Genomic DNA, 26,859 nt, shown 5'->3' on the forward strand with positions numbered 1-26,859 from the left:
CCTGCGTCGGGGCTCTACTTGGGATTCTCACTCTCTCTCTCTCTCTCCCCCCCCCCCCCCCCGCTTGTTCTCTTTCTCCCCCCCCTCTCAGAATAAACTTTAAAAAAATAAAAAAATTAACTTTTAACCTTGGTATAATTTTAGACTCGCATAAAAGTTGCAAAGATGGTGTACAGACTCCTCATACAGCTCCTCCAAGTTTCAGTTCCCCCATATCATCATCTTGCTTTACTGTGTGGTACATTTGTCAAAGCCAAGAAGCCCCCCATGGATATATTACCAATCACAGAACTCTGGACTGATCTGGATCTCATCAAACCGGTTTCCCTACTCATGCTCTTTGTCTGTTCCAGGATCCAACCTGCTGCATTAAGTTCCTGTGACTCCCTACTCATGCATTCCTCGGTTTGCATTTTGAATCATGCAAATATATTCTCCATTTAAAAATAAATAAAATGAAAGGAAAAAAACCCAAACAAACAAAACCTCCTAACATCCCCAAACAGCAAAATAATCAGGAATTCTACTGATGCCAAAACCTTCACCTCCCACCCTCTCACCCCCGGAAGGTCCTGGTGGCTGCAGAAGTGGGGGGAGGGAGGGGGGGGGTTCATCCACGCTTCCGTTTCTTCCAGTGGGCAGGCCGTGCCTCCCGCAAAAAGCTTTCCTGAGATAGAACTCATTGCTCTCTGTCCTGGTCCCCCGGGAAGCTGCATGAATCTCTCTTACACAGCACTTATCACTGCTTGCCTTGTTTCATAGTTATTTATGTATGTGTCTGTCTCCCCACGGGGACCGGGGACCGTGAGCTTCCAGAGGAGGGAACAGGGTCTGTGTGCCCTCTGTCTCCCCTCTCTGGTACCTGACAGGATACTTTGACTCCTATGCGCTTGCCGAATTGACATCTTAGCCCCTTGATGTCAGGAGGAGGAGCAGGGGTATGTTTAGGGAGTTCAACATGGGTTGCTATGGGTTGGTGACCCACAATTCAAAATGAGAACAAACAGTAATGGTAATTGCAACGATGATAGTAATTACAACCAGAGGATTTTTTTATGGGCGAACAATCCAAATTTAGCTCTTTCTCAGATGATCTCGTTAATTCCTAACAATAGCTCTATGAAGTAGGTATTATGATGCCCATTGTATAAATGAGAAAAACCAAGGCTCAGGGGGAGACGGAGTGATCCCCCCTACAGGGTCCGCAGTGCGGCTGGGATTCTCACTCAGGACACTGTGACGCTACACCATACTGAATTTTTCATTTTTGACACTCGGCTGATAAGACCAAGGCTCAGACAGGTGACGTAACCTGCCCAGGGCCACCCACCTCGTAAGAGGCAGACCTGAGGTCTGAACCCAGGTCTGACCGACTCCAGCCTTGACCACACTGTTCCCAAAGACCCATCTCAGAGCCCTGAGGTTTGGTCATGGGAGAGGCACATGGGACTTCTGCGTGGGACAGGGCCCCAGAGGTCCCCCAGCCTCAGTCCCCGATGGCTCCGCCCAGCCCTGCTCACCTGGCACATGAGGACCAGAGGCTCCCGGAACTCAGCCTGGCAGATGGCGCAGATATCGCCGGCCTCTGTGCATTGCTGCCCAGTGGCCCGGACTCCGTAATTCTGCTTAAAGGAGGAGACAGAGGTAAACTCAGCTGCGGACCCTCACCGGACACCCGCAGAAGCACTGTGAGCTGTTTCCAGCTCGTGGCTCCTTCGTCTTCAGTTGGGGCCATTTGAAGTCAACTCACCTGAGAGGTGCAGAGAAGCTTCAGGGCTTTTCTGACTCCGCCCACACGGCCACAGATGTCGAAAGACTGAAAAGAGAGCAGAGTGATGGCTGAAAAGCCTCCAAGGGTTGTTCAGGACCTCTCTTACCACTCCTGAACCATCCCCACTGACCCCTCATCTTTGACTGTGGACGTTTCCAGGGCACTCCGTCCCACTTGGAGCTCCTCGTTTCTACCAGTTTTGTTTGGCATTCGTCTTGCTGCCTTACGTCAACAGTTTCCCTTGCTTCCTGGACCAGGAGAGTGAATACATGGCAGGCATACTGCATTTTCCCCCTGCCAAGCCCAGCACAGGCATTGCTAATTGATCACAGCACTCTTCTTCTGAGCCAGCACTCCAGTCAGCCACTGCCAGTGGATCAGGATCGGCAGGCAACAGAAGTCCCCGGTGGCTGATGGGGCACGGACTGCCTGGCTAGTCCTGCTGGGGGGAAGGGAAGGGGAGGGGAAGGGAGGGGAGGGGAGAGGAGGGGAGGGGAGGGGAGGGGAGAACATGTGGATTCCCCCAGGATTCTCTAGAGCCAGAAACAGAGAAGAAAGAAGAAAGAGGAGGATGTCTTTATGCCTGGGGTGGGGAGGGAAACCTGATTTGTACCCGTGATGGAAAGAGAAGCCCTGTATCCTGACTGTAGGCATGAGGGTGTGCGATTGAAGAAGAATGGAAACAAGTCTGGGGGGCGCATCTGGGGTAAGAGGTCCAGGCTTTGGAAGCCGACTGCCTGGCTTCGACCCTCCATGATCTGTAGCTGAGGGACGCCGAGCAAGTTGCTGCTCTCTGAGTCCCCATCTCCTCACCCATAACACGGGAGTCATAATGGAAATGTGTGAATGGAGAGCACACGGTGAGCTTTATGGGCAAGAAATGAGGGTGGATTTAACCGCCAAAAGGAATGAAGTATTGATATATGCTACGACGTGGATGGACCTCAGACACATGATGCTAAAGTGAAAGGAGCCAGACACGGAAAGACCACACAGTGTAGGATTCCATTTATATGAAGTGTCCACAATAGGAGAGTCCACAGAGACAGAGAGCAGACTGCCGGTTGCCAGCGGCTGGGGGAGGGTAGCAGGCAGGAACGGGAGGGACGGCTTAATGGGTATAGGGTTTCTTTTGGGGGTGATGAGAATGTCTTAGAACTAGACGTGGAGGGGGCATAGCCCTGTGAAGCGGCTCGGTGTCACTGTACCCCGTAAGATAGTTAGTGGTTAATTTTGTGTTGTGTGAATTTTACCTCCATTAAAAGAAAAAAAAAAGATGCCAAGCTCCCCACTTGCCACCCGCCCCCCAAAACCCAGCAAATGCATGGATCCTCTTCGGGCCAGCCCTCCAGTCCCTCGGGCCCACCTCACCTTGCAGAGGCTGTAGAGAACAATCAGGACCCCTCCTAGGAAGTAGCTGTTGGAAGAGTCATCCCCCATGATGTATTTGTACCACAGCTGGATGGGGACAAGTGATCGGAACAGCTGGCTCAACTCCTCGATGACCAGATAGAACTTTCCCTGCAACCGCACAGAAAGCATCAATTATTATTAGCTGTAAAGACCCAAAGGAGGCAGCCGGGGGTCCCCCAGCCTGGGCAGTAATGACGTTCCAGGTCACAAGCAGGCCATTAATCAGCTTTGGAAAGCACTCAGACCGGCTCCTAATGGGTTTGCGATATGGCCGGGGAGACGTGGCCCCTGCCCGCCGGCCTCACCCGCTGCCCACCAGCCCTAAGGACCAGAGCTCTGAGGACTGCATTTCATGGAGGGAGAAACTGGACACTCCTGTTGGGGGTTGCAGTGTGGGTCACTCCCTTGTGCCTGCTGTGGCTTTGGGGGCACAGTCCCTGGCCCTGCACACAGATCGCCCTTGTCTCGAGGGCGGACTCGGGCATCTCGGGTGCCTGCCCTCAGGGGATGGACCACAGGAGGCAGGTAAGGGCGGGTCTAGAGGTGGAGGAGGATGGGTGTTCTCAGGGTGTTCTCATTCCAACTCCACCCCATACCGTCCTCAAGGAGGCAGGATGGCTTCTGGGCAAAGAAGAGACACTTGGGATTCAGACGGGGCTGGGTTTGAAGCTTACGTCACTGCCAGTTCGTGAGCCCCAGCTTCCTTATCAACAGAACGGGAACCACAACTCCTATCTTACAGGGTGGCTCTGAAGGTTCCCGGAGAGAAATGGGAAAAGCGCTTAGCACTGTGCCTGGCACAGAGCAGTACTCCTCAAATTCTATTTCCCTTCTTCCCTCTGTCCTTGGACAAGTCCCTCAAGCTTTCTGTGGCCTGTGCTATGAAGTGAGATGAAAATAACCCCACCCTGCTGGGGATAATAAAGTTAAACACACACCTACTTATGACCCAGCAACTCCGCTTCTAGGTATGTACCCGAGAGAAATGAAAATATGCATCTGCTTGTACACAAACGTTCATACAGCAGCTCTATTCATAATACCCCCAAACTGGAAATAGCCCAAATGTCCATCAGTGGAAGAATGGATAAACAAATTGTGGTATATCTGTACGATAGAACGCCACTCAGCAATAAACATGACTAAATGACAGATATACACAACAGTGTGGATGAATCCCTCGTGCATTAGGTCCGGTCGAAAGGGACTGTTGATAAGAGAAAATATACTGTCCAATTCTCATTTCTATGAAATCCTGGAACAGGTTAACACTAACCTGCAGTGACAGAAATCAGATCAGGGGCTGCCTGGGATGAGGAGGAGGGGACTGCAAGGGGCATCTAGGAATTTGGGGGAGCAGATAGAGCTATTTTGCATTGCAATTGGGAGGGTGATTACACAAGTGTATGTGCCGGCCAAAACTCACTGAAATATATGCTTCAGATCTGCATGTTTTGTATTTAAGTTACACCTCAGTAAAGCTGGTTAAAACAAACATAGAAAGAAGCAACCAACCCTGCCCCAGGCATGCATAGCCTTAAAAAGGTGAATAGTATTTGCTCCAGAGATCCTAGTTTTAGGAGTTTATTCTAACAAAATAATCAGGGATGTGTGTTGAGATGTGCCAGCAGGAACAGGTGCTGCAGCTGTCTTTGGTTCTTTGTAACAGTACAAACAGAGACAAGTAACAAACTAAATGCACCGTGAGAGAGTCTGGTTATGAGAGAGATCTATAATGGAAAGCTGAACCGCCTTTCAAACATTATCCTGAAAAAGAGCAACTTTACCACAAAGAAACCCAGCACATAATACCCCAAGTGATCAAGGTTTACTCCAGCAGCAGTAAGTTAGTTATATGGACAGGCTGGACCCCAGCTGTGAGGCACTGAGAAGAACATAGTATCGCTTTTGTGTTTATTCTGCAACAATTTATAAAACCTCAATGGAGTCATGAACTAACAAGCGACACATCCAAATTGACGGGCATTCTTTTTCTTCTTCTAATTATTATTGTTTAAAAATTTTTAAAAATGTTTATTTATTTTTGAGGCAGAGAGAGACAGAGCATGAACAGGGGGAGGGGCAGAGAGAGAGAGAGAGAGAGGGAGACACAGAATCCAAAGCAGGCTCCACGCTGCCAGCGCAGAGCCCAACACGGGATTCAAACCCGTGAAACCATGAGATCATGACCTGAGCCGAAGTTGGACGCTTAACCGACTGGGCCACCCAGGCGCCCCTAATTATTATTGTTTTAAATTAATTAATTTATTTTTGAGAAAGAGAGAGCAAGAGTGAGCGAGCATGAGCAGGGGAGGGGCAGAGAGAGAGAGAGACAGAGAGAGAGAGACAGAGAGAGAGAGATGAGAGAATCCCAAGCAGGCTCCACCCTGTCAGCGCAGAGCCCGACGGGGGGGGGGGGGTGGGGGGGGGGGGCTCAGTCTCATCAACTGTGAGAACATGACCTGAGCCAAAGTCAAGAGTTGGATGCTTAACCGACTAAGCCACCCTGGTGCTCCAAATCAAGTGGCATTCTATAAAAAGAAATGTCCGGCACTCTTCAAAAGCCCCAAGGTCACAAAAGACAAAGATAAGATCAAGGCATTGTCAGATTGGAGAGGATTAAGGAGATATGACAGATGTATGCAAAGTGGGATCTTGGATTCACTAATCCTAGACAGCGAAAATGTTATTAGTGAGACAAACTGGCAAAATCTGATAAGATTTGTAGTTCAGTTAACAGTGATGACAATGATATTAATTTCTTGGCTTTGCTAATTGTACTGTGGTTGCACTAGATGTTAACATTAGGGGGAGCTGGGTGAAGGGTATGTGGGAACTCTCAGTACTATTTTGTAAGTACAACTCGTAAGTCTAAACTTTCAAAATTAAAAGGTAAAAAGTCATCCTGGTGAAGACTATCTATTCACTCAAGGAAATGTTCACATTATAGTCCCCAGTGGAAAGGATACAGAATGAAGAAACACTTGTTTCCTTTGTGTTTTCCTGTTTTTTCCATTTTTTTTTTTATATTGAGCATATGATATGTTTACATCGGAGGGGTAAAAAGGTTACAAAAAGATGTTGCGTATCCATCAAATGGATGATGTCTGAGATGAGGGTAGAAACTTTCTATCCATCTTGCTAAATTCCATCTTGTTGGGCCCAGGAAGGGGACCTCTTGAAGCAGATGTGCCCACATCTGCTAAGGACCCAGGAAGGGCATCCAATTGTCCATTCATCCCAATGCCTGACCTTTGTGACTGTTTGGCTGAGTCCTTGTTGTGAGGGTCCTCTAGCCCCTCTAGACTCCCACCAGCCCCTGACCCATGGATATATTCCCTTCTGGAGAATGCTGGTTCCCTCTGTAGCCTTTAGGAAGGCAGAGGTGACTGGGGAGCAGAGATGTGGGGGATGGCCACCATGTTTGTTTTACATGCCAACGGCATGGTGGAAGAGGGAACAATGGGACAGCTCAGTGGATGGCTAGGGCTACTCAGGCTCTGCCCTTGTCCTGACAGCAGCCCCCAGGCTCTGCTGAATACCCATGCGTGTCTGAGCTTCGTTTTCCTGCACCACCTCAACCTCAGCTGCCCTATGCTTCCCTCATCACATCTAACTGTTCTCACCCAGGGTCTCTCAACTACTGCACGTTCCATCTCATTCTGGGTCAACACTCCAGTCTCTGCCAACATCTAACCTTAATTTGCTCTTGTCACTCCTCCTCGAATTCAGTGAACCCGCAGAGAATTGTCCTTTCCTTCTGTCCTCTCCTCCTTCTCTCCAATCCATGCATCCATTGATGTATCCACCCATCTTTCCTTTCTCCCTTCCTTCCCTCCTTCTTTCCCTTCCATCCACCAATTCCCTCCCCCCACCTTCCATTACTGGACACCCACTGTGTACTAGACACAGCACTAGGCTCTGGTGATACTAAGATGACTAAGACCTTGTCCCTGTCTTCAGGGAGCTCACTACCTAATGAGTAAGACAGACACTAGGCAAATTATTATAATATAGTGTGGTACAAGTTTGCCAGAGCTGACCATGAGGGAGCCCCAGAATCGAGGTATGGGGGTGGGAGTGGGTGTAGAGATGTGATTAGGCAAGTCTTCTAAGAGAAGCTATCATTTAAGCTGATCATGGGGTGCCTGGGTGGCTCAGCTGGTTAAGTGTCTGACTTCAGCTCAGGTCATGATCTCACCATTGTGGGTTTGAGCCCCGCGTTGGGCTCTGTGCTGACAGCTCAGAGCCTGGAGCCTGCTTCAGATTCTGTGTCTCCCTCTCTCTCTCTCTCTCTCTGCTCTTCCCCTGCTCTCTCTCTCTCTCAAAAATAAATAAACATTAAAAAAAAAGTTCACTTAAGCTGATCTTGAAAGCCTTGCTACCCAAGGCTTGTAGTTCCTCAATGGACAGCGTCACCACCATCTGGGAGCTTGTTAGAAATGCAGAATCACAGACCTCACCCCAGACCTGCTGGGACACAATCTCCGTTTTCAGTTTCCCAGGTGATCTCTGTGCACATAAAGTTTGAAAAGCACGGTTTATTGAATAAGAAGCAGGATGATGAAGGAAATGTGAGGAGGATGAGGGAAGACAGGTGTTCCAGAAGCCCCATGGTGACGGAAAGGACAGTCAGTGCCCCCCCCCCCCGCCCGCCCCCACCCTGTGCCGTCTCGGTGAGCAGCCTCCTGCTCTGTCGGTCTGGCCTCACAGTGGGTGAGGACACAGCCACCTCATGAAAGGTCCTGTGTCCCTGTGTCTCTGGAAGACTCCGCAGGACGGCATCGGGCTGACTCTGGGGACAGGCTCTGCTGTCTCCTCTCTGGCAAATCTTGCACAACCAGCCTGGCTCGGTGGTTAAGAATGCTGCGTTGGAAGCCAGACTGCCTGGGGTCAGGCCCGGTCACCCAGCACCTTCTTACTACTGCTTTCATTCAGCTTTGCTCATCGTCTTTGGATCTCCAACTCTCAGGCTCTGTTAGCCACGGGATGGTTCCCACTTGCCCACGAGTGGGTCTGGATCAGAGGTTGACAACACTTTTCCACAAAGGCCCAGACTGTGAATACTTTGGCTTTGCAGGTCATACAGTCTCTGTCACAACTATTCCCCTCTGCTTTTGTAGCACAAAATCAGCTACAGACAATAGGTGAACACACAGGCCTGAGTGTGTTCCAAGAACATTTTTATTAATGAAAACAGGTGTCAGGGTACATGTGACCGGTGGCCTGTGGCTTGCCGACCCCGGTCTAAAACTGTCAGAACCCAGGGGGCACTTGGGCGGCTCAGTCACTGAAGCATCCCACTCTTGATTTCAGCTCAGGTCATGATTTCTCGATTCGGGAGATCGAGCCCCGTGTTGGGCTCCGCTGCTGACAGCACAGAGCTTGCTTGAGATTCTCTCTCTCTCTCTCTCTCTCTCTCTCTCTCTCCCTCCCTCCCTCCCTCCCTCTGCTCTTCCCTATCCTCCAAAAGAAATAAATAAACTTAAAAAAATAAATATAATAAAATGTCAGAAGCCAGATAAGTCAAACCATGGCAGGGACTCTAACACATCACCGGAATTTCACAGCATTCTCAGACACCAGCTTCTTGGCCCTTCCTTCTGTTCCTTTACGATGTAGACCATGCTCTTCCCCTGCAGATGGAGTACTGTCCTCTACTCTTTAGGGAGTGAGCTAACACCTGTTCATCTTCCAGGTCAGCTGTCACATGCTATGGAAAGACTTCCCTGAGTCCTCCGTCAAATCAGGTACTCCTGTTACACCCACCAAATCACTCCTTTCTGAGCACTTCTCACGATATCTAAGAAACTATGTTAGTGTCTGTCTCTCCCGCTGGACTGGGAGCCCCATAAGCACAGAGATGATTTGCCTCCTGGAGGTCGTGTTCCTGGCATCTAACACATAGTAGATGCTCGCTTAATAGCTGGGGACCTTTCTGAAGCTTGAGATTCCACCCTTATTACTCACGTCAGCTTCTTGGGTTTACTGATGGAGAAGGAGAGATGGGAGACAGAACTTCTGTTTAGAGGCGAGCACCGATGTCACAGAAAAGAAAATAAAGAGACTGAGTGCCTGTGTGGCACCCATGCCCAAGGTAGCAATTAGCTGCTGGGGGGCGGGCCACTTGGAGAAGGAGATACAACCACCGGGGAAAACCGGGCATATCCCAGTGAAACCATCTCTCTCTGATTAAGCAGCTTTGTAATTCCAGGTTTCTTAAGCGTGTTGTTTCTGATGACCACCAAATGGAACGTGTGGTTTCTCTGGGGTGTCAGGGAACGAGGAACGCGATCAGACCGTGAGCCGTCTGGCCCCCCTGCCACCCATGAGGGAGAACGAGCAAGAATGGGAGCAGACTTCTCTGCTGGGATTCTGATAAAGGGGGGCGGGAGCGGTGGAGACGGGAAGGCGGATTCTGTGCTGGCTTCGTTACTGCTAGGATGGGTGGGGGTTGGGGGGGACACGAAGTGAAATGGGAAACAAGGAAACAACAGAGGCTGACTCTGGAGGGGGAGCTGGTCAATGCAGGAGAGCGGGCTGCTGAGAAGCATAAGAAATGAACAGAGAAAAGGATTTTTGAGAAAGCACCTGGGTGGGGGAGAGGATTTGAAGAACCTTGGGGGTGAGGAGGGAGGGGCGACATAATCAGATAGTCGTTAGCAGCGTTAATGTATAAAGAAGGGGTAGACAGGGATGAAAGGTTTTTTTTTTCTGCATCAAAATTCATAACGAGTATTGATTTCCACAGCTCTGCCTGTTTATGACTGTGTTTCATTCACCCTTGTCTCATCTGCAGGAGCAAAGGACAGCACAGCAGTTAAGGGAATGGGATCTGGGGCTCCAAGGTCAGGTCTGCCACCTACTAAATTGATTTTAGACAGTAATTTAACCTCTCTGAGCCTCAGTTTCTTCATCTGTAAATGGGGTTGAATAAACACACACACACACACACACACACACACACACACACACACACGCATACATGCAGTGGTGTGTGGGCAAACCAGGTCTCTATAAGCAACAAAATAAGGCCCTGATTTGTGTGTTTGTCAATTTCTGTGGTGTAAATACTCCCACAAGGCCAATTCAAGCTACTAAGGGTTTAACAACTGCTCGCAAGTTTCCTGAAAATGTAACCATTGGCTCTCAGAAGCCAGTGCAACCTGGCTCCAACACACCCAGGTGATCATGAGAATTACACCAGCAAATAATCCTAACATACAGGTACCCAGGAAGGGCTCCGTGTGTGGTCAGAGCTAGTAACGAATTTCGTGATCATCTGAGGCGAGGGGCATTATTAACGCCAACTTCTTTTGGAGAGGAGAAATGTCAGGTTCAAAAGAACTGAGGGACACTCGAATGAGGTGAAGTGCTGTCTGGATCTTATGGAGATAAGAGGTAGATAAGGCCACTGCTTCGTGGCCTTCCTCTTGCAGTCAAGTGTTGTGAGACACCCAAGCTACAAGGAGAGATTTATGTGAAGAGGTCCTACAAAGAGGGAGAGGCTCTGAGACTACAGGTAGGAACAAGAAGCAAGGAACCCAGCTAACAGTGAGAACTCAGGTCTTGGGTGCAGGACCCTGGGCGGATCATTCCAGCCACTGCAGCTGAGGCATCACACCTGGGAGTGAAGAAGCCATCTTGGATGGTCTGGCCCCAGCAGACACCAGGCGGAGACCAGCTGTCCCTGGCGAGCCCTGACAGAACTCCTGACGCAGAATCTTTTCTGCTTTGGGTCCGGCGGGGGTGATCTGTGAAGTCAAAACCATCTTCATAATAGTACTGACACATTATTTGACACTTTTGTTGCTCTCTACCAGGTGTGCAATGGGGTTTTTCCTAAGGCTCATGACACGTGATTTACAAAAATAAGAAAATGCCAGGAGCCGGGTACCTGGGTGGCTCAGTCAGTTAAGCATCCGACTCTTTGGTTTTGGCTCAGGTCATGATCCCAGGGTCGTGGGATCAAGCCTAAGTCAGGCTCTGCACTGGGCGTGGAGCCTGCTTGAGATTCTCTCTCTTCTTCTGCCCCCTCCTCTGCTTGCACACAAACACACACACATTCTCTCTCTCTTAAAAAAAAAGGGGGGGGGGCGCCTGGGTGGCTCAGTCGGTTAAGCGTCTGACTTCGGCTCAGGTCATGATCTCACAGTCGGTGAGTTCGAGCCCCACGTCGGGCTCTGTGCCGACAGCTCAGAGCCTGGAGCCTGCTTCAGATTCTGTGTCCCCCTCTCTCTCCGCTCCACCCCTGCTTGTGCTCTGTCTCTGTCTTTCAAAAATGAATAAACATTAAAAAAAAAAAGTTTAAGTAATCTCTACACCCCATGGGGGGCTCGAACTCACCACCCCGAGATCAAGAGTCACATGCTCCTCTGACTGAGCAAGCCAGATGCCCCCCAAAAGGTCACAGTTTTAATTTCTAGGACAGTGAATGTGGATAGCTGTAACTCATGCAAACAGAAGTTGCTTAGGGTCCTTAATACTTTTTTAAAAAAGTGTCAAGAGGACCCGAGTCTAAAACATTTGAAAACCCCCGAGAAGCACCTGGCACAGAGTGAGTGTTCAGTCACTGACTATTACGTGTTTCTTGGAGTAGGCTGTGAGCTTCGTGAGTGTAGAGAACCCTAGCTTGTTTAGCATCTTTCCCCTACGCCTCGTCAGGGTGGGTCTCTAGTGTCTGGCTGTCACCCTATCCTTTCTCACCTACTTCCTTAGTCCTAGAGTCCTCAAATTTGTAACTGGAGGCACAACTACCTTGAACAAAGACTGTACCTCCCAGCTTCCTTTGCATCTAGATGCCACTTTGGTCGCTAAGATACAGTATACGTGTCATGTGACTTCAGAGAACCTTTCACTGTATTCTTCCCCCTTTCCTCCATCCTGCTGTCTGGAACTTGGACGTGATGGCTCGTGTTCTAGTTGCCATTTTGGACCATGAGAAGTCCCGCACCCTAGGATTAGTGAAGCAGTGAGCTGGAAGGTGTCACATTACCCAGTTCGGGTTGCTTGCTTTTGGGCTTCACATGAGAAAGAAGTACACTCTTTTTACAGTTAAGCCACTGTTATTTTGAGTTCTTTGCTGTTATTAGCTTATTCCAATTCTAACTAATACAAAGGCCTTGGCATCTAGGAGGTGATCAACGAATGTTTGTTGAATGCATGAATGAATGAATGAATGAATGAATGAACGAACGAACAAGTGAATGGGTGGGCTAAATGTCTGTGGTCCAAATAGCTAGGTTTTTCACAGGGGTGGCTCAGCTCATAGAGAACCCTAATGCTGAAGGTGCTAGGAACTGAGGTTCTGCGTACATGGAGGGGTTTACAAGATGATGAGGCTAGGAGGAAGGGGGGCTGTCCAGTGACTGCTGGACTGAGCACACGTGGGAAAGACGCGCAGCGCAGAAAGAAGGAAACGAGGACTATGGTAACAGGTGGGGGTCCCAGCTCTGCCTCCTCCAAGCTGGTAAGGCCCTGGAGTCTGAGCGAGTACAGTGGTGAAGATGTTAGAGTCCGATGACCTGGTTTGAATTCTGACTGTCTCTTAACGACTGACTTAGGAAGTCACTTCAGCCTTCTATGCCTTAGTCTTCTCGTGGTAAAATGGGGCTAAAGGTAATACATACCTCGGAGGGTTGTGGGAGGATAAACGAGCTAATGCAAGCAAAGCATTGAGTCCAGTGCCTGGCCCATGGGTGCACCACTGCCCCTGCTAGCAGTGTGGCGGGTGTAAAACATCTTTCAGATAAAATGAATTAACTAAGCCTGATTAAATAGGATGACAGTAAATGAGGCAGGCAGGATGGAAAAGAACCGATCTTCATTTGTAACCATTTGTAATGTAAAATGGTGTTAAAAGTGCCAAGTGTGAAGTCAGATGGCTGGGGGTGCGTCCTTTGTAAGCTGTGTGGCTTTGGGCAAATTATTCTCCTTCTCTGGGCATCAGTGTTGTTTTGTGTGATGGGGGTGTTAACCCACCTCTAACATCCACACTGCTAAACACTGTTACAAGAACTACTGGTGTAAGAGTCTCTATTATAGTGTCACTTTCGGCCATAAGTGACAGAAAGCTAACTTGAAGTAGGTTGTAGAAAGATCGTGATGTACTGGGTCACAAAATTGCGAAGGCAGGGGTGCTTCTGGTGCCAGTACAGCTGGGTCCGGGAGTGCCAACAGAGTGGTGTAAGATCTCTATTTCTATGGTTCTTTCTATCTCTCCTCCTCTTTCCCAAATCTCTCGGCTTGTCTCTGCTGCTCTTGTGTGTAAGCTTCATGCATTCCTGCTAAGGACAGGCCCTCTCCAGGTGGTGATGATGATGATGATGACTGTAATTATTACTATTTCTTAGTTCTTACTATGTACTAGGCATCACTCTGTATCCAACACTTTGAGGGAGGTGCGATTAATGCTCCCACTTTACAGATGAGCCAACTGAGGCCTAGAGAGGCTAGGTAACCAGCCCCAGGTGACACGGGTAGAAAGTGCTGGATTCAACTATATATGGTAGGAGGGATGACCAGTGGCAGCCCCAAGCCAACATGCTTACAGCTTCAACTCCAACATGAAGAGAGACCTGTTTCTCCCTGGGCCCATTCACCAAAATGAAAGGGAAGCCTCCATCATTGGAACCAAGTTCAGAGCCCAAAGGAGGCCACAGGTTTCTATGATTGGCCGGGCCCGGTCACATGGTCAAGGGTGGGCGGGGCGCCGGGACCCACGGCCCCCTCTGAACCGCAGGGAGAGGGCTAGGAGACTCCCCAAACAGGAAAAGGGCCTCGGGAAAAAGAGGCCAGAGAGCTTCCCCCAAATTAGCACAGAGCCACACGGGGTCCTCCTTGCAAAGCCCTCCTTTCCCGTGGGGGGGAAATAAGCGGGAACTGCAACCAGCCTCCAGGGCCATAGGGGCCCGGGCAAGAGCAAAAGGTCCGTCCCCTCAGCCTCCCTTGCGGTTTTCCCGCATTGCTTTGCTCGCCTGCACTGCTGGTTAGCATCTGATCGCCACCTGGACGGGTCGCACTCCCTGCGCCGAAACGGGCGGGCTGGGCCGGCGCGAGGGGCTGAAAACAAAGACTTGTTTTCCTGGGAAGGAGGCCTGCGGTCTGTTATGATGGCAGGCTGCTCGGGGACCGCGGAGCCCTTCAGGGCAAAACAGAGGAACAGCGACCTCTGAAGTGCGGTGCCATCGGCCGAGGGGTGGGCGCGCCCAGTCTTCTCAACCTTGAGAAGGCTGCGGGTGGGGAAGAGCTTGGAAACTGACTTCTAACAGCGTGGCCGTGAGGGGTGGGAGAAAGAAGTGTTGACAGGACTGGGGGCAGAAGGAAGGCTAGAGGCGAGTGCAGGCAGGGAAGAGGGAAGGAGGGCAGAAGAAAAGAGGAGAAACAGAAGAAAAAGGACACCCAGGCCCCAGAGACCACGCGAGGAGCGAGGAGCGAGGAGCCGAGGAGGAGGGGCAAGGAGAAGAAAGTAATCTTATTATCAAGCACTTGCCATGGGCCAGGAACTGCACATCCATTGCTCCCCTGGTGGCTAGTTATGATCCATTCCCATTTCTCGGATGAGAAAGCTCAACAGAGGCATGGGAGGGAGGAACAGACTGTGGAAGACTAAGCTACAGGAAGAATGACAAGGGGGAAGAGAAAAGAAACCAGCAGAAAGAGAACTAGGGCTGGCTCACAGTGGGGTGATAAAAATCTCTCTGTGGAACACTTAGTACCTGCGTGCTGCCCTCAAACTCGGGGAAGGACCCTGCTATGATGAGCCACGGTTAAGAGGTGAGGAAACACGGGCTCAAAAAGACAGCAGGTTGTCCAAGTGCTATAGACACGGGAGAGCTGGGGCCCCAATCCAGTCCCACTATCCATTAGATAGCGCTCCGACCCTAGGAGTTAAAATGGAGTGTGGGGAGAGAGAAAGAAAAGATAGGAGGTCTGTGTGGGGGAAGAGAACCGAACAGGGATGATAAGTCAGAATGATGGGTACCTTGGTAGGGGTACTGACCAGAAAAGGAGGAATGAGAGAGGCTTCTGGGTGCTGGCAATGTTTTATACCTGTGCTGCCCAATATAGTAGCCAGTCGTCACATGTGGCTACTGAGCATTTTAAATGTGGCTAGATCCGAATGGAGATGTACTGCAAGTATAATATACACAGATTTTCAAAGTCTTAGGAAAAAAACAGCAAAGAGGTAAATAAAACAGCTCATTAAAGTTTTTGCACTGACTCCCTGTTGAAATACTAATTCTTTGGAGATACTGGGATAAATAAAATATATTATTAGAAGTAATGTCACCTGCTCCCTTTTTACTTGTATATTGTGACTACCAAGAAATGTGAAGCTATCTATGTGGCTTGCATTACATTTCTATTTAGGAGCGCTGAGATCTGGAAACATACGGACATACATATACATATTTTACATATAGATACATAAATATGTAAAAATCCATCGAGGCTGTAAACTTATAATTAGATCACTTTACAGTATGTAAGTTGTGCCTCAATACAAAAAAAAAAAAAAAAAGAAAGAAAGAAAAAAGCAAAGAGAGGAGCGAGCCAGGACGGAATGAGGCTGAGAGCGCGGCAGGTGGGGGGCGGGGCCAGAGGCCGCGAGTTACCCGGCAACGGGCGCTGCCGGTGACGTCACCTGCCGGCGGCAGCCATTAATCCCCCTCCGGGCAGAGCGGGCTGGCCGGGCCGCCTACCTCCTCCTCCCCGGGGCCCGGATGAGATCACCGCGGCGGGCGACCGGCTGTCCCCGCGCTCCCAACAAATCGACTCCTCGGCGAGCGCCGGCATCTCATGATCTCATGGCCCCGCGGGACGGCGCCGGCCGATGAGGTCACAGCCCCGCGCCCCCGGCCGCCCGGGTCTGCGCGCCGCCGGCTCCGGGCCGGGGCCTCCGCGCGCCCCGCGCGGGTACCGACTCCAGAACCGGCCGCTCTCCGACTTCTGTGGACAAAGGACGTCGCTATTTGCGAAGGGCAAAGCCGCCTTTTCCATTCTTTCGCGCGTCTTCGCAACCCCCAAGTACCAGCAGGGAGTGACCGCACCAGCTCCCCTGGACTTGGGGTCAAGAGCGGTGCCAGGCAACCTGCCTGAGTCATTTCACAGCGCCCAGGGAGGGAAGTGCTGTTCTTAGCTCTGTCTTAGCCGGGAATTGAGGCTCAGTCGGCTAAGGGACCTGTCCCAAGGTTCCCCAGCTAGGAAAGGGCGGAGCAAGGACCTGAACCAGGATGGTGTTTTGCCTCTCCTTCTCTGCACCTTTGTCCTAGTTCCCGCTCTGGTGGGGTGGGAACAATGAATGGTAAAGGCCATGCTTGCTGGGTGCCCCACGAAGTACTTGGACACTTTATATTAAAGCTCACTATTCCACGTGACAAACCCACTGGAGAAGTGTTATAGGGCTCGTTAGATGAGTAGAGGGGGCTCAGAGAGGTGGAATGGCAGGCTGGAGAGGTGGAATGGCAGGCTGCAGAGCTGGGATGTGATTCAGCAGCGCTGCCTTTGTATTACTCCACCACACCACTTTCTCCAGAAAAAAGACGAAGACTTCCTGTTGACAGTGGACAATATACCTTCTCTCCTCTCTCCCACCCCCAGGGTCAGCCATCAAACACGGAGGGGCCGTCAAGACCCTTAGAAAGCTTCACAGTTCACTTCCCAGCAGTAGATTCTCCATCACAAACTGCTCACTAACAGACCTCGGCAAGATACAATGCCATGGCAGACAGGGAGAAAGGCAAATGACCCTGAGCCCCTGTACTGAGCCTGACATGGATGGACTCAGAGCCTATTACCAAGGGCAGCGCTGTGAGGGGGCAGTTTCCAGCTCCATTTTGCAGATGGGAAAACTGAATTTACTTTAACCAAAGTCCGATTACTAGGAAGTGCAAGTTTCAGTTCCAGTATGATTTGCGCAGAGAATGCCCTTCCCATTTCCCTAAATGCGTCCTCCATGAATTCTGTTTTATTCTCTGCCTAGTGCTTACCACAATTTGCAGTGTTATGGCTGCATGTTTGTTTAACGGTGATCTCCCAACTAAATAAAAGCAGGGATCCTGTCTGTTTGGTTCACGGCCTGTCATACAGTAGATACTTCATATTCCTGGACTGAACTCAAAGAATTGGTGGCTCAAGCTGGTGGGCAGGGCTGATATTCAAACCCAGGTCTGTCTGAGTATAAAGTTTGGTCTTCCTGCGTTCTTTCTAGGAAGTCCAAGGTTCTTGGTTACAAGTACTTTCTGCACTGTTCCTCTGGTGCTCATCAGAGACTGTTAATTCTAAGTTTATTACGGCGTCGACAAACTTGATGTTCAGGTCTCCCAAGCAGCAGCGTCCTTGCTTGGTAACGAGAGAGCAGAGGAGGAATTGGTAGGAAGTTAGGTATGGAAGGCAATAGGGTTACGCATGCTTATGCCTGCTCTGCTCTTTAATAGCTCAGCAAGAAAGGAGACTAAAAAGCAGATGGAAGGACAATGAGGGAGGGGTAACAGCAAAACTCACTTGTTTCTTGTGAGCAAAGGGAGCGAGGGAGATGGATGGAAGCCTGGACGTATGCACAGGGAGTTTCTCAGGTGCTATCCACTTTCTACGTTTTAAACATGGTTATTTGTTATTATTTTTTATACCTTGTATGGGTTATTTAAAGAAAGTCACAAGCAGAAAATTTGCCCACAATTTTAAACTGCCTGTAACAATCTCATGAGCCAGGGGGCAAATTAGTACCCTCAATTTGTAGACAGGGAAACCGAGGCTCAGTTTCAAAGAAGTTCACCATTTTGCCTAAGATCACAGATCTAATAAGTGGCAGATGTGGGATTTGAATCCAAGTCTGTCTGATGTCAGCATGGATGCCCTTATCCACCACCACATCCTGCCTTCTGATAACTGGACACTCGATATTAAAGACCAGAGCTGGTTAAAATGTGTCATCTTCTCCCTCACACCCCCGATTTTCTACAAAGGTCCCCTCTCCTCTTACGGCTTCTATGCCCAGGATGAGGAGGAGGCCAGAAAGCATGCCAAGGGCTGGGATAGGTCTCTGGTGCTGTTGCCCCAGGGGCCAGCACACAGAGTCCTTAGGGCCTGGCTGTGGCCCCACAGGAGTCAATAGTGTGGGAGGAGAACTCTGCCCCTCAACAGCAACAGGCAGGCACCCAATTTCATTGGCTGTGGTTCCCCTGATTTAAGAGCTTTGGCCCCATGAACAGGAAAGGGCTCAGGCTACGTGTCCCAGCAACGTGCACATCAGGAGCTTCCTTACAAACAGGGCCCTGCTCCCTGGGACCCAAGAGAGGCCCAATTATAAGGTGTTGATGATTAAGCCTGAAGTGGCCTGGGACCCTGTTAGCTGCAGAAAGGCGGATTCTTCCTTCTGTCCCGGTCCCAGGTGGATGGATGTCCTTATCTGTCCTCATGTCAGCTACAGTCTTAGGTGCAAACGCCCTGGGTTACAACTGCCCAAGCCTGTCTCCCTCCTGGGGGTCAGGTGGAAGGAAGAGAGACAAGCAGAGATAAACAGAAGGTGCCTTCTTCCTGGTGGTCTAGAGCCCATGACTTAGAACTAGATGGACATGGGCCCCAATGGCAGGTCTGTCCTTTTGCTGGGAGGTGTCTTTGCCCAAAGGCGACCTCACCTCTCTGGGACTTGGGTTTTCCCCTTCGCCAAGGTCGGTTGGGGGGGGGGGCCCCGGGAATGATAGGCTGAATACTGCTCCCCCAAAGATGTCCACATCTTAATCCCTGGAACCCATGATGTTAACTTGCAAGGCAAAATAACTGTGTAGATGTGATTAAGTGAAGGATTCTGAGATGGGGAGATTATTCTGGATTATGGGGGACAACGTAATCACAAAAGTCCTTGTCAGAGGGAGGTGGGAGGGGCAGAGTGAAGGGAGCAGAGGTTGGACAGATGTGCTTTGAAAGTAGAGGAAGGGAGTCAAAGCCAAGGAATGCAGGCAGCCTCTACAAGCTGGAAAAAGCAAGGAAACATTCTCCATTGGAGCCTCCAGAAGGAGCTGCCCTGTGGACACTTGGACTTCAGTTTAGCCCCATGAGGCTGATTTTGGATTTGTAACCTCCAGAACCGTAAGATAATTTGTTTTAAGCCACTCGGTTGGCTTACATTTGTTACAGTAGCAATCGGAAATTAATACAGGGAAGAAATTGTTCCCACCGTCACAAGGACAGTGTCAGGATGAAATGTGCAGATAACCTTATTTTAAGGTCTCTCTCCGGGCTCTGAGTCAGGATGCGAGGAGGCCAGAATGTAGGCCTGGGGCTGGGACAGAGGGGAGAAGCCTCTCTGACTGTAACTCCTACCACCAGGACTGGCTACATAAGTTGTAATGCCCAGTGGGAAGTGAAAATGTGGCGCCTCTTGTTAAAAAATCACTAGGAATTTCAAGACAGCAGCAGCAGAGCATTAAACAAAGCATGGGGCCCTTTTGCACAGGCTGCACACCCAGGAAGCTGGCCCTGCCCCGCACACTGCTCTGGCCATCCTGCCTTGCTGCTCCTTGAGCTTGCCAAGCATGCTTCAACCCCAGGGCCTTTGCACATGCTATTTCCCTTGCCTGGAATACTCTTCTCCAGATGTATGCATGGCACACTCCCCTGCTTCTTTCAAGTCTTTGCATGAATGTCAACTTCTCAGTTGAGGCCTTCCCCGACCACCCTACTTTTTTTTTTTAATTTTTTTTCAACGTTTTTATTTATTTTTGGGACAGAGAGAGACAGAGCATGAACGGGGGAGGGGCAGAGAGAGAGGGAGACACAGAATCGGAAACAGGCTCCAGGCTCCGAGCCATCAGCCCAGAGCAGGGGCTCGAACTCACGGACCGCGAGATCGTGACCTGACTGAAGTTGGACGCTTAACCGACTGCGCCACCCAGGCGCCCCCGGACCACCCTATTTAAAAGAGCAGTGCCTGTCATAGCATTCCATTTTCTTTTTTTCCACCTCACATACTGCTTTATTTCAGCATCTTGTTTACATAAGTACGTTGAAAGTGGATATTGTGCCTGCTTCACTGCTGAATCCCTAGGACCTATATAGTACAAGGCCTGGCACAGAGTAAGTAGTGAAAAAAAATACCATTTGAATGAATGAATGGATGGATGTAAACCGAGTAGGACCCGTGCTTGGCATGGAGCACGCACACTGTAATTAGCTTCTGCAATGTTGCAGTAACATTAACATTTACTCCTGGGGGTGTGGGGGAGGGGTGGTATCATGCCTTCCAGGGCCCCCCTCCTCTGCTTACTTTATTTCTTCCTTAAATAAGAATGTTTACTGAGCTGCAGTGACTGGAATGCTTCATTCACAGGCATGATCTTGTTTAATCTTCACACTGGTATGATTACTATCCCCCTTTTACAGATGAGGAAACTGAGGCTTAGAGAGCCTGCTTGCCCAAGGCCCCATGGCTAGTGAGTGGAGGGTCCGGGATGGACCCTGCTTGTCTGACTCCTAATAGACCCTCTCCATTGCCTGCATGCAGCCTGCTTGAGGGCAAACGTGCCTTTGTCACATTCCCAGTTACTTATTAGTAACTTATTAGTAACTCAACCTCTGTTTTGAGTGTACCATGCACCAGGCTAGGGATAAAATGAAACATAGGAGAGACCCGGCTTCTGCTCTCACCAGGCTTCAGGTGTTTGTGTGTGTGTCGCGGGGGGAGACAAACCAGCGATCAGAGCCTCATCTGCTGCACACAGAACAGAAATAACCCAGGCACCATGGGGGGCACACAGGTGAGTCACCAAGCCCACCTGGGGCCAGGTTAAGTCCCGGATTCCCAGGGGAAGTGAGATGTAAACACAGATGTGTGAGCGATTTGAGGTCAGCCAGATGCGGCTGGGGTCAGGGGACAGTGTTCCCGGAAGAGGGAACGAGGTGACATAACAAGAATGTAACTGAATGTAGGAGGAACCAAGAGAACTTCAAAACTGGCAAGTGATGGATGGATGTCAGGCCGGAAAGAGGCAAGGGCCCGGTGGGCGTCAAAAAGACTCCCTTGCCTCTGAGCGGCTTCAAGATTACGTACGGACGAAGCGCAGAAACCCTAGGGATGATGGTTTCCTCCTCTTAAAATAGGAGGCCTGGCTGCAGGGAGCCCCTGCCTCACCTAGTGAAGGGACAAGTGTGTTCTCAGTAATGCCAGGCCCCACGGGCCTTACAGCAAGCCAGTCAAGGCCAAGCCCACAAGGTAACAGACAGCATGCCCCTGCTCTCCTCCACCACCTTGTGGCCCCTGTGCACCTGTGCTGCCATCACTCAGCATGTGTTCATGAAAGGCTGCGATGTGCAAGGGACCCCAAATGTGTGCACAGCGGGGAATAAGAGAGGGGTACTATCTCCCTGTCTTATTCTTTTTTTTAATTTTCATTATTTTTTTTTAAACGTTTTTATTTACTTTTGGGAGAGAGAACGCAAGCAGGAGAGAGGCAGAGAGACATGGGGACAGAAGATCTGAAGCAGACGTTTCGCTGACAGCAGCAAGCCTGATGCAGGGCTCGAACCCACTAACCGTGAGATCATGACCTAAGCCGGAGTTGGTCGCTCAAACGACTGAGACACCCGGGAGCCCCTTATTCTTGTTTGTGTGTGTGTGTGTGTCTCCCCCTACCTCTCTGTCAGCCTCTTGAAGGCAGGAAAGGGGCTCCTCTCTGAAAACTCTCTGCTAAGCCTTCTTTTTTTTTTTTTTTAATTTTTTTTTTCCAACGTTTATTTATTTTTGGGACAGAGAGAGACAGAGCATGAACGGGGGAGGGGCAGAGAGAGAGGGAGACACAGCATCGGAAACAGGCTCCAGGCTCCGAGCCATCAGCCCAGAGCCCGACGCGGGGCTCGAACTCACGGACCGCGAGATTGTGACCTGGCTGAAGTCGGCTGCTTAACCGACTGCGCCACCCAGGCGCCCCTGCTAAGCCTCCTTAATACATGACCTTGTGTGCTCCTCACTTGAGCTCAAGGTTCCTCCTTGAGGCGGGTAATACTATCGACCAGTTCTATACACAGATGGGGCTATGGAAGCTCTAAACTGTGACCTTGCTCACCTGAGGATACACACCCAGTGGCAAAGCCAAATTCAAACCCAGACGGCTCCAAGATCCTGTCCAGGGCTGGGCGCAAATAGGTAACTGGGAAATGTAACACTTCTTTCCTTCTTTGGGCCATTCAAGGTCTGACCTTGGCACTTCTGGGCCTTGAGGAGAAGAACCAAATTTTAGTGGGCTCTCCCATCTCTGAGCAATGAACCTGGTTTTTACCTCCAAACTCCAACCTCCAGCAGAGTCCTGACCCATGGCGGCCGTGACAGAACGTACAAAAAGAAAAAATGTATACACACATCGAGCATCTAATACCCACCAGAAATTGCTGAAGGGACCTCCACCTGTGTTTTATTTACTTAAAATTTATTTTCTAGCTCACCTTAATTCTCCCCTAAGACCCAGAGAGGTAGGTAAACAGCATTATCTCCTTTTTCACAGGCGAGGAAACTGAGGCACAGAGCAGAGAGGTGACTGGCCTGAGGCGCTACCCATGGGAACGGCAGGGCCAGGGTTTGAATTTGGATCCGCCTGCCTCCACAGCTAAGCACTTCGCCATGGACTCTGGGACCTTTCTGGACAAGCCGATGGAGTGGAGAAACGTTAAGCAAGTGGTGGGCTCTCCTGGGCTAACTCTCAGTTCCAGGCCCCTTCTTTCACCCCAGGGAAGGAGGAACATCTGGGGGAAGCGGAAGGGCAGGACAGCGGAGGGGGGGGGGGCCGGGGGGGGGGGAGGGGGCCGCCCCCCCCCCCCCCCCCCGCCCCCAGCCCTGGAAGCCAACACAGAAAACCTCCAGGCCCCCACCTGGAGGGAGGATGGAAGGGGATGCCTCCAAGGCCACCTCAGGGAGCCTGGCTGCCTCCCTAATCATTTAGCCGGAGAAGAGCACAATAATCACCACTTAGCAGGCTAATTAATCCCCGCAGCACCCCAGAGCAGGGTTTTGCCGCTGCATGCATACCCATAATGTCGCTTGGAAAGGCAGGGCAGGGCCTCGGGCCTCCCTGCCTTGCCCTGAGTGCACCTTCACACCGACCACGTACACGCACCCATCTGTTCGTTCAAGAGTCACTGCACACCTGCCGTGTGTCCCTGTGTCTAAGCGTGAGCATGGCAGGTGTCACCCTTGCCCTCCTGGAGCTGAGAGTCCAGTGGGGAGGGGATGTGCAGCAGTTACCGGGAAACATGCACATGCCAAACTGTTTCCTGCTGCCGTGCCATGGCTCTGGCTGTCCCTTCTCTCTGGCGTGTCCTTGTGGCTTGGCTTTGCCTGGCCAACTCCTACCCCTCTTTAATCCTCAGTTCTGAGGTCACTCTATAGGACTTTGCTGGGGGCTGGTTTGGTTGCTCCCTCTGTTTTCTAAGAGGGCCCTTAAGTCACTGCTTCCCTGGCCTGCTGCCCCATCAGACTGTGAGGTTTGAGCTTCAAAGTCCGGGGTCTGGGTAGCCCCCACACCTAGCGCTCTGTTGATGCCCAGTAAGTATTTGTACAATGAATGTATGAGAAGATCAATCACATGACCCGAAACTAAACTTTGGGGCCTTGGTTTCCCCATCTGTACAATAAGGTCTTTCTGCATCTAACAGTCTGTGACCAACAGGGCAGAGGCGTAATTCAATCTCTGAAGGACCGGAGGGGCCTTTGGAATGTCCAAATTGGGCATTAATCATCATCATCGACCCCTACTAATGTCACAAGCAGGCCAAAGCCTTGTGAATCCCTCCGGCATCTGCCAAGGGGCTGGTGTATCCATCAAGTTCTCTGTACCTGCAAGGAGCTAAGGCTGGCTCTGGCCCACCTACACAAAAAAAAGGGACTTTGGAGGGATTTTGGCTTATCTCAGGCTTCAGAGGAGCACTGGACCACCAGGCCATCAGCCCAAGTGGAAGGATCTCTCCTCTTGCAACTTTCACATATACACAGATCGCCTGGGGACCTGGTTAGAAGGCAGACTGACCCAGGTGCTGAATGAACACACCCAACTTCTATACTGTTCATATCCTGGGATAGGGCACTGGATCGGCCCTGCTTGGGCCAGGTGCCTGTGCAGGATTTTCAGCGATGGGCAGTGGGGTAGGGGCACTCAACAGCCATGGCCTTGGTCCCCATTCCTGTGTACCCACGTCTTCCCAGAGAAAGATGGGCCTTGGGATGGGGTGGCCACCCTAAGGGGGGGTTGACTGCAGCTGGGGCAGAGCTGGGCCAGCTCTCTCCACAGTGACCATCTGAGCTGGTGAAGGGTATCATCTTTCAACCTGGAAAGTGATTTCCAGAGGCCCAGTGCAGGGTGGGGGGGAGCGGAGTGGCAGGAGAGTTTAAATAGCAGCTGTGTTCCTAATTTCCCCAGGAGGAGGCCTGGCCGCCCCTCCTCCGTGCTGAGTGTTGGCCATTAAAAACAAACAGTATCATTTGGTTCAATGTAAAATGAATTAAAGGAAATTAAACTGCGGGGGCCATGTGGCAAGCCTTGTCCTCCATTGTCTGAAGCCGTTTTTCATCTTCCCCGGTGAGGAACAACAGCTTGGGGGGTGTGGAGCAGAGCGGGGCCAGAAAAATAAATAAATAATGCACCGCCCCCCCCCCCTTTCCCCCACCTTACGGCGCGGCAGGAGGAAATCTCAGGTGCCTGCCCTGTCCCTCCTGGGTCCCCTGGTGGCAGAATGTAGCCTTTGAGAGTCTCCCAGGGATCACGGTGAAGGAAAAAAACAAAGCAAAACAAGGACAACAACAGAAAGTGATGTGCAGGCCCCGGGGACACAGCAGGGCAGGGTGGCAGAGGGAGGAGGTGATGGACCGGCGGCTGGGTGTGTGGGGCCTGGACTGCTGGCAAATGATTCCGACCCGTCTGCGGCCTCACAGAATATTTGCTGTATCATTTGTGTTGGGGGAGTTGAGTCAGGAGGGTGGGGGTGGTGAAAGAGGGGCAGAGGGGACCGTGTGATGCTTGGAAGTGGGGGTTCTGGAAGGAGACTGCCAAGTTCAAATCCCAGCCCTGCCATTTACCAGCTGTGTGATTCTTGGCAAGTTACTTACCCTCTCTGTGCCTCGGTTTCCTCATCTGCACATTGGGGATTAGAGGAGAATTAACCTCAGAGGATTGTTATGAGGATCAGTTTATGTTTATGAGGCTCCTAAAATAGTACTAGGCGAATTGGTTACATTCTATTCTATTCTTTCTATTCTATTCTATAATATTTTAGTATGATTGTTGGTCCTTGGGGCATCTCTCTTGGGATCCGGAAGACCTCCCCTTAGGTCACAGCTCTGCCACAGACTTGCTGTGTGACCCTGCGTAAGTGAACACACCTTGATCAAATGCAGTTCACTCCAACAATGCAAGGCTTAACAGGAAACCTGATAATATAGTTCTTCTTCGCTCTAACAGATCAACGAGGAAAATCAAATGATTTTTACCAAGTTCAACACCTAGTTAAAAAAAATTTCAATAGCAGCACCTGGGTGGCTCAGTCGGTTGAGGGTCCAACTTTGGCCCAGGTCATGATCTTACAGTTTGTGAGTTTGAGCCTCACATGGGGCTCTGTGCTGACAGCTCAGGGCCTGGGGCCTGCTTCGGATTCTGTGTCTCCTTCCCTGCCCCCTCCCCCACTCATGCGCATGCTCTCTCTCTCTCTCTCTCAAGAATAAATAAACAGTAAAAAAATGTTTGTAATCAATACATTGGACTAGATGGCTACTTCCTTGACGTGATAAAACGCTGGCCTCAGCCCCTAAATGGGCATCTTGTTTAATGGGGGATTGCAAGGACAATTTCATGCTTCAGTTTAGGCTCTAGCATCGGGTTATGCAGTCAGATGCTGATCCAGAGGCTGTTGCCAGAGGTATTGTGTAAATGTGATTAGCATCTACAATCAGTTGACTTTAAGTAAAGGAGATTATCCTCAATAATCTGGGTGGGCCTTATCCAATTAGCTGAGAGGCCACAGAGGTCTGCAGATGCCACAATGTTCCATTTTCTTTTCAAGGAACAACTGAAGTTTAAGACCTAGGCTTCATCTCATGTTCTGACACTGATTGGTGGAGGCTGTCGGCACTGTTGCACTGAGAGAGAAGAACCTGGGTGAAGCAGGGCCATGATGGATTAGCGATGCCTGACACAGGCTGGTAAATGGGAGCTTTCAGGCTGCTATCTCAGGGCTTCAGCGCTTCTCCGGGGATTAGTGGGAACCTGAGCTACAAACTTCAAGCAGAGCAAATAAAGAACAAATCCTAAAGATGAGTGTGAGCCCAAGAAGTCTTGCAGACCACTTGTTGCCTTAGGGTGAATCTAAAAATTAGCCTGGCAGGGGCACCCGAGAGTGGCTCACTTGGTTAAGCCTCAGACTTCAGCTCAGGCCATATTTCTTGGTTTGTGAGTCCGAGCCCACCCCCGCATCTGGCTCTGTGCTAACAGTGCAGAGTCTGCTTGGGATTCTCTCTCTCTCTCTCTCTCTCTCTCTCTCTCTCTCTGCCCCTCCCCCACTTGCATGCACGCATGCACGCTCTCGTGCTCTGTCTCTCTCAAAAGAAAACATGAATAAACTTTATAAAAACATTAGCCTGGCAATTTCAAAAAGTCAAGTCCTTAATAACGACATTTAGTCAAACTCACTTCCGTTGG

The 26,859-nt window shown here is 50.4% G+C and overlaps 1 protein-coding gene across 2 annotated transcripts in view; it reads right to left on the reverse strand.

Moving 5' to 3' along the window:
* Positions 1 to 26,859, reverse strand: part of RNFT2 (ring finger protein, transmembrane 2) — a 90,914-nt gene that overhangs the window by 31,270 nt on the left and 32,785 nt on the right. For both annotated transcript variants that reach the window (XM_040443784.1, XM_040443782.1), the window contains exons 8-10: positions 3,143 to 3,292; positions 1,751 to 1,816; positions 1,521 to 1,622 (exon numbers count right to left, since the gene is read on the reverse strand). In XM_040443784.1, the coding sequence (XP_040299718.1) occupies positions 1,521 to 1,622; positions 1,751 to 1,816; positions 3,143 to 3,292 (318 nt within the window). The remainder of the gene's footprint in view (positions 1 to 1,520; positions 1,623 to 1,750; positions 1,817 to 3,142; positions 3,293 to 26,859) is intronic.

This window comes from Herpailurus yagouaroundi, unplaced genomic scaffold, assembly GCF_014898765.1.
Source record: "Herpailurus yagouaroundi ecotype Mexico unplaced genomic scaffold, PumYag 191, whole genome shotgun sequence".
In the NCBI taxonomy this organism is placed as follows: domain Eukaryota; kingdom Metazoa; phylum Chordata; class Mammalia; order Carnivora; family Felidae; genus Herpailurus; species Herpailurus yagouaroundi.